The sequence below is a fragment of the Elephas maximus genome, chromosome 26 (assembly GCF_024166365.1).
Source record: "Elephas maximus indicus isolate mEleMax1 chromosome 26, mEleMax1 primary haplotype, whole genome shotgun sequence".
NCBI classification, from domain to species: Eukaryota; Metazoa; Chordata; class Mammalia; order Proboscidea; family Elephantidae; genus Elephas; species Elephas maximus.
Genome location: NC_064844.1, coordinates 12,013,532 through 12,029,061, shown reverse-complemented (window position 1 = coordinate 12,029,061; position 15,530 = coordinate 12,013,532). Strand labels below are relative to the sequence as shown.

At 38.9% G+C, this 15,530-nt stretch overlaps 1 protein-coding gene across 21 annotated transcripts in view; it reads right to left on the bottom strand.

The window, feature by feature from the left end:
* The window catches only part of NRXN1 (neurexin 1), a 1,236,536-nt gene that overhangs the window by 184,434 nt on the left and 1,036,572 nt on the right, over nt 1-15,530 (bottom strand). For all 21 annotated transcript variants that reach the window (XM_049870248.1, XM_049870249.1, XM_049870253.1 and 18 more), the window contains one exon: nt 3,693-3,864. In XM_049870248.1, coding sequence (XP_049726205.1) covers nt 3,693-3,864 — 172 coding nt within the window. The remainder of the gene's footprint in view (nt 1-3,692; nt 3,865-15,530) is intronic.

Below are 15,530 nucleotides of genomic sequence, written 5' to 3'. Positions count from 1 at the left end.
ACACATAGTTTTAAATTTGTATTCAGCTTCTACGGTACTGTCTAGATGAAGCTCCAAGAAAAAATGGTATCAGAAATTTTCATGGTTTATTTCCTACCTCAGCATCACGGTCAAATGCATACAGAGCAGATGATTAATAAAATATTCGATGACAACAATGGTTACTCTCCTGAGTTCTTTACATATTGATCATTAACTTTTTATATGTATGTATCAAAATTCTTCACATGCGCTCTCATGTTCTTGACGGCAGACTCACTGTTTCACCCTTGCTCGTATCCTTCAGAATAATATCAATTCTGCTTGTTCTTGATTTATTAATATCATCGCAAATACTCCTGGAAAAGCCGGTGGCGTAGTGGTTAAGAGCTACGGCTGCTAACCAAAAGGTCAGCAGTTTGAATCTACCAGGTGCTCCTTGGAAACCCTGTGGGGCAGTTCTACTCTGTCCTGTAGGGTCGCTGTGAGTCAGAATGAACTCCACTGCAGCAGGTTTTTAAAATACTCCTTGGTGAAAGCGGCACTTAGAATCTTTGCCTAAATATAAAAGATTGTATCTAAAATAGCTATTTCTAAAGATTTACTTGCTAATTATTATGACATTGCAAGCTTCTATATTTTGTATTGTGTATCTTATTCTGAATATCCATTTAATTGGTAACGAAAACATTGTATATGGTAAACAAATACTAGTCTAGAAAAACATACGAATTTTTTTTTTTAATTAATGTATGAATACTGCCCCAATCTCAGCTACCAGTATTCAAATTAGACATTAGCGTGCCACAAGAAGACCGGGCAATGTCTTTTTTTTTTTTTTTCCAATGAACTATACCTAGAATGGAAACCCTATTGGAGTAGTGGTTAAGACATAAGGCTGCTAACTAAATGGTCAGCAGTTTGAATTCACCAGGGGCTCCTCGGAAACCCTACGGGGCAGTTCTACTCTGTCCTGTAGGGTCGCTATGAATCAGAATCGACTGACAGCGACGGGTTTCATTTTGGTTTTTTATACCTAAAATATGATATCTAGTGTGTGCACAATTAAAGCCTTGTTAAATAGATAAAAACATATTAAAATAGTGTAATAACAACGATAGGGTTTCCAAGGCTGTAAATCTTTATGGAAGCCGACGGGCATGTCTTTCTCCTGCAGAGTGGCTGGTGGGTTTGAACCGCTTACCTTTTGCCTAGCAGCCGAGTCCTTAACCACTTCACCACCAATTTTAAAAAGCACTGGAAAGTATTTACCCAAGTGCCTTGGTGCATTAGAAAGCTAGGCTCTGATCCTCCATGCTTGGAAAATACATACACTATTTCTCTTTTAAAGATGTACTATGTATTATAATTAAGTTCAAAGAAAAAAGAAAAAAAAAAGTTGCTGTCAAATCGATTCGGACTCAAGACACGGTAGAACTGCCCCACAGGGTTTCCAAGGAGCAGCTGGTGTTTTGAAACTGCCAATCTTTTGGTTAGCAGCCAGCCGAATGCTTAACAACTGCACCACCAGGGCTCCTTAGTATAACTCAGAATTTCTCAAACTACCTTGAGCATAGAACTGCCCCTATCCCCATAGGTGACCATCACCTTCCTCTAGAGCATAGTTCTTAAAGATACTAGATTGGAAAGTGCTGCTAAGAGTAAAAAAACTACTAAACTAAGAAAATTTTAAAGAATTAGCTGTTGAAACAAAGCTAGGCTTTGAGGAACAACTACCGCACTGTAAAATTACTGGGATTTATCATTTTACATGTCCAGGTCTACTATTCACTGATATCATCATACCAGGGGCAGGTTCTGGACCTTACCCATATGCATCTAGGGTAATGACTTCCTCTCAGTAAACAGGTATTCATTAGTCAATATTTTTGGAAATTTATTTTTCTGTCATACACTGAGGTTTCAGTTATTATCAAAAAGTTGTTGACACTCGGATTTCAGTGAATACAATAAGGTATTAACAGGGGCTACATAGCATTGCACCCATGTATTAAGTTACTTTCTTTCCAAATTTTCTATTCATCTTATTACAGATGGTAGTGGAATGTGTATGCTCACAAAATCGTAGGGTAAGACTGTGACAACTCCTAGGACATAGATTAAGCAAATACGTATCGAGTGCCTAATAGGTACTGGACATATTAATTTGCTTGCTTCTGAATTTTGTCATTAAAACAAACAAACAAAAAAACAAACCTGTTGCCATCAAGTTGATTCTGACTCACAGAACACCTACAGGACAAAGTAAAACTGCCCCATAGGGTTTTCAAGAAGTGGCTGGTGGATTTGAACTGCTGACTTTCTGGTTAGCAGCCACATCTCTTAACCACTACCAAATTTTGTCTTAGAGTAGTTAATTTATTTATTTATTTTTATTTCATTTAATTCAGCAAATATTTGCAGAGCAGCAGGATTGTAAAATAGGTTTGAACTGAGGTGTGAAGAAGTGGAACTTTATAAACAGGGAAGGTCCAGGAGGGCATCACAGGCATTTGATTCCATAACTGTGAGTCAGTACTATGGAAAAGTGTTATTTATTATAAATTAGTTATTTTGTGAAATTATTTCTTCCGAAGAGTAAAAAAGAATTCTAACAGAGGTGTTTATATATATATATGTATATATATATACACACACATACATACAGACACACATATATGTATACACATATATATGTATGTGTGTATACACACATATTTTAGTAATCATTTTTATTGTACAATATGAATGACAATTTTTATGCTTTTTCTTTACACTGTGCCTTAGATCTATTGTATAAAAGCACTGAGGTATCTAAAAAGGGAGCAAAGAAAAACAAAAGAGAGGTTTTCAGCAACATATTCAGAAATAAAATACAGAGAGGATAAATGATTGCAGAAAAATACCTTTACATTTCAGATTTGTATTTCACTTAAGAATAACATTGTTTTTTAATGAAGAATATATGCAACCACAGATAACACTGGTCTATATTTCTAATCTACTTTTCTTGTTGCAATAACGTAGCACCAACAAAGCTCACTAACAACAAAGAGGATCATTTTTCTTTCATTGCTAAATGGCTTAATGTTCACTTATGTAAACTTGACCTGAGTGATGCTAGTGCCACAGAATCCTTGTGAAACTCCAGGGTATTATGACAGCGAAAGCAAACTCCATGTCATTTACGTCCGTGTTCTTATAACTACTGACCAAGACACTCTAGTTCCTTCACTGTTTCTCTGCTTGTCCCATGGCCCTCTTGCACATTTCACTAGTCTCAGCTGTGCACCACCATTTTGCAAAGGAAATCCTATTTTGTCTCTGAGAAAAGCGTTATAATAGTCCCTCCCTTAGTTCTGAATTTTAACTTTGTTACTTTTGACAAAGCCTTTCCTTTGTTCCAATGCAAGGATCCAATAAAAAGAGCTTTGACATGTTGTGCCTTTTATGTGTGCGTTTTTTGGGTTTCACTGACGTCCTGAATTTTGCGAACGATAAAGTGTGCCTTCAAGTTCTCCTAGAAAATGCCATTTACACCCTGTATCAAGAACATTTCAGGATAGCATTACATTCATTTGACTCTAAAGTCCAATAAATATTTGACGGTTTTTCAGAAAAACCGCCATTTGGTGAAACGGACGCAAAACAGTGCTTTGTTTTCCAGTTTGTTTTTCATAAAATCTCCCCCGGATACACACCCACTGGCTTACCTGCAGGGTAGCGCTCGATCACTGGCCAGCTGTCCACCTGTAATGTGGCATTGCCACCACTCCTCGTGAAACGCACTACATGGTATTTCCCATCGTTAATGATTGCATTGGACTCTTCGATGGCGATGTCATCTGTCCCAACATTAAATTTAACTCCAATTTTTCCTTGGTGCTGGAAGGGAGTAGGGAAAAAGGGAGCTGTAGTGAATTGTACTAACGAATCAACATTTAATAAGAATGACATACAGGGCTCAAGAACACACTCTGACAACAGCTGCTTTCCTCCCATTTTACTTTTGAAAAACTGTGTGTAATAGAAGCAAGGTTCTTGACATTTGGGGAAATCTCAGACATCTCTTTCATGGATAATTGCTATTCCAAAAGACACAGTGTCAAGGGAATCGAGCTGCCTTCTTCCCAGAGGTTGCCACAGAGAGGGGCACAGCTGCCTGCCTGAAAGGACATGCTTTCATGCCCTTTAACGTAGCTTCTTTAATCCACTCTTCCCATCTCACGAGAAAAACGAAGCTTGAAATTCTCCCTTTTAGTTACTGGTGAAATCAGAGCAATGGCATCTGCTTAGTGCTAATGGCCAAACGCTTACAATGTATAAAATCATTCTAAGGCTCTGGGCACACGGACAGGGATTTAATGAGGGCAGTTTCTCAGCCATTATTCACAAAACCATCAAATGCAATGCTAAAAGCCTGAACCTCATTCAGTTTCTTCATTTTACAAATGATGACACTATAACACAGGAAGGTGCAATGACTTGTTCAAGGTCGCATAACTTCCTAGCGGTGAACAGAACTACGTAGCTCAGTTCCCTCCATCTTAGTTTACATCTAAGCTAAGAAGAAGCCAAGATGTGGTTATCTGAAAATTAAGCCCCTCTCTGAGTTAGGCGGAGCAGTGTGAGACACCACTCCAAGTTCAAAGTTGTTGCTGTTAACTTTAGAATTTCATAATACAAGGCAGCAAGGGGAACATGCGCTTATGCCCTCTGGCTCTAAGGAGCATTCTCGAACAGCAGGACTGTCAGCTCTACCATGAGCTCAGTGGATTCTGAAAGCATGCGGGCGTGCCCTTAATCAGTAGCACAGAACACTTGCACTGCAGGTCCCTGTCAGAGTACATAACCTCAAACTGTCTGCTCTTCACCTTTCATCAAATCTCAGTTGGGAGGAAGGACACAGGGAGAGGGGAGCTTAGAGGATATACAGTCTATCCAGTCCTGTAGAAACGTCCAGTAAGAATATCTGAAACCTGAAGTTTTCGACCACACTCTCTTGACCTTTTGCTGGATTCCCATGATTGAACTAGACAACAAGGGTACGGCATCAGCTTCCACTGGGAGTTCTTATAAGAAAATCTTATATAAAACTGCACAATCAAAGGGCAGTGTTTAAGGATGTCATTTACTACACTGCTCAATGTTCACTTCCTGTAGGCACACTAAGAGTTATTATTATTATTTTTAGTTCTTTTTCCTGAGCCTTGATTAAACAGCCTTGATTACTTTAGAAAAATCAGCCACTGAAAACTCTGTGGAGTACAGTTCTAGTCTGATGCACATGGGGTCACCTTGAAGGAGGTACTATTTTACCTCTATTTTAAAGATGAGGAAACTGAGGCACAGAGTAGCTAATTAACTTCCATAAGGTTACAGAGTTAGAAAGAGAAAAGCTGTGACTTGAACCCAGGTAGTCTGAATCTAGAGTCTGTATTCTTAACTATTATACTAGGCTGAGTTTTAGGAAGATTGAGCCATCCTAAACCTGCAGGAGGTGGGTTTGGTAAACCTGGCTGTTCTTTGCTACCTGCTTTATTTTTCTGTCAGGTTAGGAGCACCACGTGGCCTTGTGCTTTATGCATAGTAGATCCCTTTCAACCGATGTGTGCATAAAGTAAATTTATAATAGTTGGTAAGCAACTGAGATGTAAATGTAATAGGATGTTAAAACGAACTCTTCTCATCTCAGATTCATCTGAGGTCTTATGACCCATACCCTTTGAATCAATTTCAACTCATAGCAACCCAGTAGGACACAGTAGAACTTCTTATGTGGGGATTCCAAAGAACAGCTAGTAGATTCAAACTGCCAGCTTTAAACTTAGCAGCCAGTCTCTTAACCATTGCTTCACCAGGGCTTCGAGGTCTTAAGACAGTAGGCAAAAAGTACATTGATACTTCCACATTATACAATGAGGTAAAGATTACTTAATCCAGACTTGCAAAAGGAGCATAGAGAACTGCTTTGGGACCTGAATTAATTACCTAGCTCTAGTCATCAAAGAGGCAGGAAAGACCAAGAGAAGATTGACGATTTAAAGAGAATATTTGGAGAGAGCTGGGGTGCGCTGTGATTCACCCGTACCTCCAAAATGGAAGGTTTCTCTCTCATTATTTCAAGTAAAGGGGAATGACCCTCCATGGATGTCTCACGGAACTTGGTGCAGTGGCTGGGGTAGTCAGCGAACTGGAGCTTGAGTCTCATCTGAGAAAGCTTCAAGGGGAGAAACTTGGCTGGCTGATGCAGTGATGGCAGACCAAAGAGATATCGCTGCACCAGAGTCTACTTGTGAGACCAGAGGTTATTAGGACAAATACTAGGTGAACATCTCATAGGGACCACGCCTTAGGGAGCTAGTATAGAATTGTGTTATATCCTGTTCAAGAGGGCCACTGGGAGTGTGAGTTGGGGGTGAAGAAAACTCAGCAGAAAGAAGCTAGAGTGGTAGCGATGCATGCCCAGGGGCTGAGGTGGGAATCCTAAATGACTGTCTGGAGAAGATGCATGTTCCCACTTCACGGGAACTGCAGGTGAAGAGATCCCAATGATGTAGGAAGACCATTCAAAACAAAAAACACCAAACCCATTGACATCAAGTCGATTCCAACACATAGGAACCCTATGGGACAGAACAGAACTGGCCCATAGGGTTTCCAAGGAGCTGGAGGATTCAAATGGCTGACCTTTTGGTTAGGAGCCAAGCTCTCAAGCCACCAGGGCTCTGACCACTTAAGAACTCACCAAAGTGTCCACAAAAATGCCCCTCAAGCATTAGTTTTAAGCACAAACTGAGCCCAGCTAAATGGCTACTGTAGTATAAGTGAATTTGTTTTTTCTGCCTTTATTTCCTCTTCTTGCTCCCTGCCTGGAGGAATCAAGGAAGAGAAGGAGAAGTGAAAGTCATGGAAATAAGAGAAGAAAAGACCATGCTTTCCCTCCTAGTGCAAGCTGTGCCTCCAAGGCAGCCCCATGCAGGGATGAGGGAGGCTTTAAATTTCACTGAAGTACATTGTCATTACTACAGAGGCATGAACTGAGACATAACATACTTTTATGTCTGAAAGTGAGCAGATAACTTTTTTTTTTTTTAACTATCCAAAAGTGACCAAAGCAGTGTTGGAACCTACCCTGGACTTCCCTGGAGATAAGTAAAAAAAAAAAAAATATATATATATATATATATATATATTCCCACAGAGCAGGTTTAAATTCCTGTTACATCCTAGGGGTCAGCTCCTTCAACATAACAGGTACATAAAGATATTTGTTACACTACAGTTACCCCTTGGTTTATTTCTTTTTTTTATAGACCTGTTTCTTATCCCAGGATAGACTGAAAAAAATTCCTGAAGTTTCCTACTTAATCGTTTCCGCTGATAGGAAGGCTATCAGTCTATTTTCATCATGGCTCTAATCGTTAAGAAGGTTAAAGTTCTATGAATAGAAGTGTTGCAATGCTAAAGGGACAAAATGCGCTGATATCTGAAATCAGTACCTTTACCCTTAAATCATGCTGCGAGATGAAACACATACCAACTATTTTCTAGAGATGGAGAAGAGTCACGTTATGCAGGGTTGATTTCTCACGATATAGGATAACATGCAACAAAGAAACAATGAGGGCAGCTGACGCTTGGGGAGATGCTGACTCTTAAATGATGCTCATCTCTCCTGAGATATGTTGATTTGGCCCCCAACTAACAGCTCTGCTCTCACACGGATTCAAATCCCCCAAGTCAATTAGAACAGAACAGAATACACTCAAAAGTAGGTTCAAACAACAGGCCCTGATTCAAGACACCAAGGTCATGAAAAAACAATGAAAGCATAAATGATAGCCAAGGGTCAAAATTTTTTTCGTGGAAATAAATAAATAAAAATGCATATAAACCACACAAAAAAATTAATGTCAAGCATATTTACCAGGCCAGGTATTGGTGATTCCCTTCAGAATCTGTGAATATTCCCAAAACACCCCCTCCCATGTTGATAGCATAGCAAATCATTCCAATTATATAAACAATAAAACTTGCTAAATTTTTTTTGCCAACAGATAATTACACTTTAAAAGAATTCATTTCATATTATTATTCTCTGGGATTAAATGAGATTGTCTCTGGCAAATTCTCATGAATATTGTATTAGCAAAACCAGAAGTAATTTCACTGGACATGTACTGATCTCTGTCTGCATTGTATCTTTCTTGAAATGGATAACTGGCTCACACCATAATTTCAAAAATCTATTATGAGAATATCAGTAACGAGGCATTTATAATTTAATGAAGTCTTTCCATGGATTCATTAAATAAATAGTGACAAAGGTAATTATTGATCTTTTTTCCTCAAAAGCTCATTTCTGAAAAAGGATTATATTATTAGACTAAGTTAAAAGGAAACATTATGAGGTCTGACACTAGGAATGAACTTGAAAGTTCTCACAAGTAACGCCATAGCTTAACGCAGTTTAATTCCATCTGCAATAACATATTAATTTGAAAAATAAATATTTTAACCTAGATTAATATTTAATGGTATACTCAATAGCTTGAGCATACTCCAAGCAAGATGCTTGTATATTACAAGCACAGATATATTTTCTACACATGTACATATGACATATACCAATAGGTAAAGCAGAATACAACACACATTCTGTTTGGAATGATGACAATTCCTGGGAGTAGTGGTGATGGTTACACAACATTGTGAATGTACTTAACGCTATTGAATTAAAAATGGTTAAAATGGTAAAATTTGTGTTTTTTATATTTTACCACAATAAAAAAACACAACAGAATACACATGGATAAAGATTTAGCCTATTTAACAAACATACAGATATGCCATATAAGGTTTTAGCCCACCACTTTTTTTCTCCCCCTATTCTGAGGTTTTTATGTTAAAGTCTTGGGCTCAACTACACCCCAAAAAAGAGACGAATAATAAATAAGTAAACAAACAAATTGTCTTCTATCTTTTTGTTAGTTTCTTTAACATACTTCTAGAGAGTAGAGCTAAACAAGATGAATACATGCAACTGTGGAGAGTGTGGAGCCCTGGTGGTGTAGTGGCTAAGAGTTTGGCTGCCAACCAAGAGGTCAGCAGTTCAAATCCACCAGCCACTCCCTGGACACCCTGTGGGGCAGTTCTACTCTGTCCTGTAGGGTCACTATGAGTCAGAATCAACTCTATGGCAAGGGGTTTAAGGAGGGTGTGGAGCTCAGCAGGTCCCTGTTTATGTTCTATAAGCTTCTGTAATGCATATGGTGCAGTCCAGTCCTCCCAGGCCCTGCCTTGGACACTCCATGCTCGTGCACACCATTCTTGTGCTGATTTCAGAATGCAGAACAACTCCTATGGCCTAACTCTACATCATGGATCAGAATCAGAGTCAGGTTAAACCTTACGTTTGCTCCTCCAAAGACCAGTCCTCACCAGGGAAGAGAGGTTTGAAGGCATGACGGGGACTCTGGGGCCCGCAGTTCCTGCGCAGGGGCAGTCACCACCACAGAGGATGTCAGAGAGCCATTTGTTCTTCCATCTCAAAACAATCACACTGACTCAGATCATTGCTAACTCAATCCAAATGTATTTGCAAATGAATGACTTAGAAGTCCTGCTGGGCTAGCAGAAACTGTTTACCAATCTTGATCCATAACATCAAGAAGTGAGTTTGGCCTGGTCATTTTAACCTGACACTGGGTTGTAAGTAACCTTCCCGACCTCCGTCAAAAATCATGCCATTTCAAACACAAGGAGCTACTGTGTCCTGTCTCCACTTCTCCTATTTAATAATGTATTTTTTAAATGTATTCAGCTAACGAAAGCTGAATATTTAATATGTACTCTGCATTGTGTGTGGATAATACAAGCATGTAAAGTATACTCTCTGACCTTAGGGAAGCTTTCAATCAAATTGGGAAGATAAGACATGCACACAAATACCCACACTTGAAAAAGAATTGAAGGAGCTGGGGGTGAGGGAGGTGCTGCAGCCTTAGATGGAGGATTCTAAAGGATCTCTGAAAGCCTCCAAAGAGGTGAGAAGCAGGTCAGCATTTGGACAGCAACACCCAGGCGTGTAGAAGATATGTTGTCTCCATTCCTGTTTCTATTTCCAGGTCCTACACACCAGAGTGTTCACTAGGTGCCAGGCATCGAGCTATGCACAGTGTATCTTCCCTAAAACTCCCAGCAGACCTAAAATTTAAATGCTACTGTCTATCTCTTTCGAGCATTTAAACAATATGCCCCAAATCACATAGCTAATAAGTGTTGGTACTGGAATCTGACTAAGCTGGAAGAGGCTTTCTAAAAAAGAATGATATCAGTTGTGTCACTGTTCTAGAAAAGCATCATGAAAGCAATGCATGCTTTGAAGTCTGAGTGAAGGGTTGGGTTGCTGCGGAGTACATTCGTCTTGTTTCTTGTTCTTGTTTCTTGTATCTTTCTTGTATAGCACCACATACTAAGAAACCAGAAGTGGGTGAAGTCCAGGGTGATGCCACTCTGTAATGACCTCATTTACAGGTAACATGTTCCAATCAAATCTTCATTTGGAATATGTCCCCCATTCTATGGAATGCTGTCAATCCCTTAACACAGTCCTCTGAGAAACCCACACATAAAAAAACTTGGAGCTTTGGGTTTGGTATAGTTCTTTTTCCTTCCACGAAACCACATACTAACAGTGGTGTTACTCTCCAGGGGGCTTACGTTCATCTCTTGGTCCTCAGAGTCTCTAATGAACTTTGTAAGGCTGTGATACTCCTCCTTCATGTACTGCCTTAGGTGTTAGCTTATCTGTGCCATTTCGAAGTCCCCAATAATATTATAAACCGTTTCAGGGTAGGAAAAAAACAAAACAAAACTAGTTTATCCCTCACAGCACCTACCAGACTGCCTCCACACTTGTAACTTTCCAAAACTCTTTGAAAAATGATTTGTTTTGCTTAAATTGAGACAGGATTCATTACCATAAAATTGACCTTTTTAAAGTATATAATTTAGTGCCTTTTAGTATCTTCACAAGGTTGTATAAGCAACACTACAATCTGATTCCGGAACCTTTTCATCAGTCTATAATTTTCTTTTGATGAGATAAGGCATACAAAATTCTTAACACACTTAATAGTTACTCAGCACCTGTGATCTATTATTACTGTTATTATTACTTGGGGGGGGGACAAAACAATGGTTTGCTTAACAGTAATTTGATGGAAGTTAATTCAAATAATGCCTGAATCATAGAGCCCTTTAGTTAGCTAGAACACATAATATCTCATTTATGTTTACAACAACCTGTGAAGCAGGGTATCCTACAAGTTAGAAAGCTAAGAGTCAGAAAGGGTTCATCAAAGTAAATCATCTCACACCCAATCCTTGGGAGCTTAGGTCTAGCAGTCCTTATTTACCATTTTGCTTAACACAAGACAAAACATTCTACAATCTAACCGTGCTCACCTGTAGGAAAAAAGTGTCCTGCCGTTGACTGTATAGAAACAAAGACTATTAGCATTATACAACCTCTACATTCCCTCCCATCTCAAAGACTCTGCTGTTCCATGAAAAGTCTAAATGCAAGGCAAAGCTGTCGGCCCAGGGGAAAAAAAAAAAAAAATTAGAAATGATTCATGGAAGCTTGTAAAAACATACCAAAACCACTTCAGTATGAATTTGAGCCTTAGATTTTTAAAATTTAAAACATAAGTGCTCTCCAGGACTTTATTATGTTCTTAAGTCAAGGATTCTCCAGTTTGGGATGGGGAGGGGACATCTCACTAGGTTGATGTATCCGAAAAACCAAGGTGGCCTTTTGTAAACCATATAGCCTTCATTCCCAGAAACTGTGACCCCTCCCCTCCAGGAAAGATGGAGGGGCTTGTCCTTACCAATAAGAATTCCTCTCTTATCAGATGTGTGGACTTGGCGGTGGTGAGTGAGAAGAAGGTAAATGAGTTTTTCCCTTGAGGACCAACAGACCCTGAACTCTGGTGATAACACTAAAACCGTTCAGTACCTCCATTTCCTCACACATTATTTCATTCCTTTTTTTTTTTTTTTTTTTCATTCCTTAGATGGAACTAAATCAAGAATCAAAACAATGTTGGGATAAAAACAAGCCTAGTGAGTTAAAGGCTGGTGTATTCTTGAAAGGAACAATAATCCTAATTTTGACATTTTTGTTATCTTCCTTATTTTGCTTGTTTCACCATTTAGACAAATACTGAATTATCCTTTATGTTTGAGAAGACATTCTTGAACCATTATGAGGTTTTCCTTTGTGGGGATGGGTTTGGAAATGGCACCAAGCCTTCTTCAAGGTACTTTCCCATGAGCCGAATAGTACACCCCTGCATGATATCAGAAACCCTGGTGGCATAGCGGTTAAGTGCTATGGCTGCTCACCAAAAGGTTAGCAGTTCAAATCCACCAGACGCTCCTTGGAAACTCTATGGGGGCAGTTCTGCTCTTTCCTATAGGGTCGCTATGAGTTGGAATTGACTCGACGGCAACGGGTTTTGGTTTACATGATATTGTGACAGTCATAGAATGAAATAAAGGTAATGTTTAACCTCTTGGGAATCAGAATCATTTCTTGGAGATCATTTGCTGTGTATTCCCATCCACCGAGATCCCAACTGCAGTGAAATGGAAATAATAAACTTTAAACTTGTCCTTATATGCAAAGAGTGTGTTCTAGCATTAAGCTTTTTTGCCCTGAATAATCAACAAATAAAAAATGGGCATTGGCTTGGTGGCCTATATAACGGACTTAATTTTTTAGAGATAATGCCTCTGGTTTGAGGCCATAATGGTCCATGGCCCAGCACCATGTCATGCTCCCTGGACTGCTGCATGGAGACCTGAGATCCACAATGGCTCAAGTTATGCTTTGTCCAAGGCACAGTAGGCTGATCAGATATGCCTTGTTTTTTGTTCCTGCTTTTGATTTGTTTTGTTATTGTTGTTTTCCACCTTGGTTGGGTGCTAAATTAGCTTTGCTCAAGTTTTATGGTCATTCAGGAAACTGTGTGCAATAAACGTTGTGTTCCAGGTGCTGATTAAAACCATAATCCTTGTTTCTCTGCTTCTCTCTCACTCCTTGTCTTTGGGCCATTATGTTGCTCATTATTACCTCCACCAGAAACTGAACAGGCAAGGGACATTCAAACCTATCAATTCTGCTAGGTGTTGGCAGGTCTTCGTAAAAAGGTTTCCCTATAAAGGAGATCTGGGATTGTTTGTGGATTTCATTTACTTGTGGTATCCCAGGCCCATCATTTTCCTGGACAGCTGACTATGTAATTACAGCTTGACTCTAATGTTCTAAATTTCCATAACACAGAACACAACGTTTTCCAGGCAAATAGACCAAACAGCTGTGGATGGTGGTTTCAGTCCTCTGTGACAGTAAGTGTTACCTTACTAACTAGGTTGTAGGTAAAACAAAATTGGCCTTTGTTTTTAACTTTTTTAAATATGAAAACGTATCAACAGATAAGTACAATTATTTTGAATGCCTTCATTGATGAATACTTCATAAGGTATACCCAGGTATTTGGGAATGAAAAGATCAGTTTGTAAACAACATCATTTTTTAGAACTCTGTGAAGTGACTTGCAACCAGAAAAGTAATAGCAAGGTCATGTTTTCAAATGTGTTTGATGGACTGATTTTTAGTTATGCTATCTTGGTTTTCACAAGCCTCAGACAAAACCCTGATTTGAAATACACTCCAAGAGGAAAGCTGACAGTGTTACCTTCCTCTTTTCTTTCTCTCTTTCTTACGGACTTCTCCCCCAGGACTACCTGTCTGATATCCCTAGAAACTGAAAATGTGTGTGTGTATGGGCAGAGAAATGCACTCACACAAGACTATTTTCTATAGAATCAGCAAGGTTCTATCAACCCCAGAATGGCACGTGATCATTCCCACAACCATCAAAAATAAATCTAGGTTTACGTGTGTAATTTTGGCACAACATAGCTTTCAGAAGAGAATACAGAATGTCTAAGTCTGAAGCTCCTAATGATTATAACCTCTCCCGGTATTAACAAAACAATAATAGTGCCACAAAAACAATGTCAAGAAATGATGATCAAGTATCTATTAGGTACAGTACATTTTGCAAAGCACTATACCGTTATATCCATAAGTCAAGACTTTTAAATGTGTTTGTTGGTTGTGTTTATATACATTCATTGCATGGTTTTTCGGCATCAACAAAACCAAAATTTTAGAAAGACTATAACACATGGATTGGTGTAGTGGTTAAGTGCTACAGCTGCTAACTAAGGGGTCAGCAGTTTGAATCCGCCATGCGCTCCTTGGAAACTCCATGAGGCAGTTCTACCCTGTTCTATAGGGTCGCTATGAGTCGGAATCGACTCGACGGCACTGGGATAACACATGGAGTTTAATACTTACAGATATTCATTCATTCACTCATCCGATAAACACGAATAGAGTTCTTACTCTACTCCTGGTGTTCTATCAAGTTCTGGATAAAGACTGGCTAAGAAAACAAATGGGGTTCCCTGCTGTCAGGAAGCTTAAGTCACGTTTTTTTCTTTTTACGTTAAAATTTATATTAGCATATCAAGTATGCTAGGCGTTGGGAAACAGCAGAGAGCTATGAGAGGGATTGAGTGATAAAGCAAAGCCTCTTTGAGGAGCTGAGGATGAGAGGAAATCAATCAACAGTGACAGTGAGAGATTTTCAGGCAGAGGAAATAGTATATGCAAAGGTCCTGAGGAGGGAAATAAGTACGAATAAAGAAAAATGTTTCTATGTATAGATACAGATATAAATATATTGACTCTTAATATAGATACAGATATGTAAACTGTATATGAACATAAAAAAAAAACCGCTCATTGCCATTGAGCCGATTCTGACTCACAGAGTAGAACTGCCCCCCAGAGTTTCCATGAGTGCCTGGTGGATTCGAACTGCCGACCTTTGGGTTTGCAGCCATAGCACTTAACTGCTACACCACCAGTGTTTCTGTATATGAACGTACATAGGTATTATTCAGAAAAGGTGTCTAGAAGAAAAAATACTGGGTTACAGAATTACCTATTTAAAAAAAAAACTAAACTATCATTAGCACAAATAGAACAACTCAAAAATATAGTGCCGAGCATATGACAAAATATTCCAATCTAGGAATGGAAAAATATTGATATAAATATGGAATCTGACAGTATGCATCTTGAAACTGATCTAATTGTTCCTAAGTGTCATTCTTCAATGTGCTTTATGAAAAGCATCATATAAAAGACTTTCTGAATCAGCAGGGACTTACCACATGTTCCAAAAGTCATTTAATTCTACAATGTCAAGAAATGATACATCATTCTATGCTTATATTTCAAAGGTAATAGAACATGTTCAGTTTCTTTGTGGGTGGAATGTCTTGTTAACTTATTGCCCTGGAGACCCCTTTTTATCTCAAAAATGTTGCAAAAGCTCTCTACCCGAGTTCTACCTTACAAATAACATTTGAAATCGCCTGACTAGTTTTTCAGGAACTTT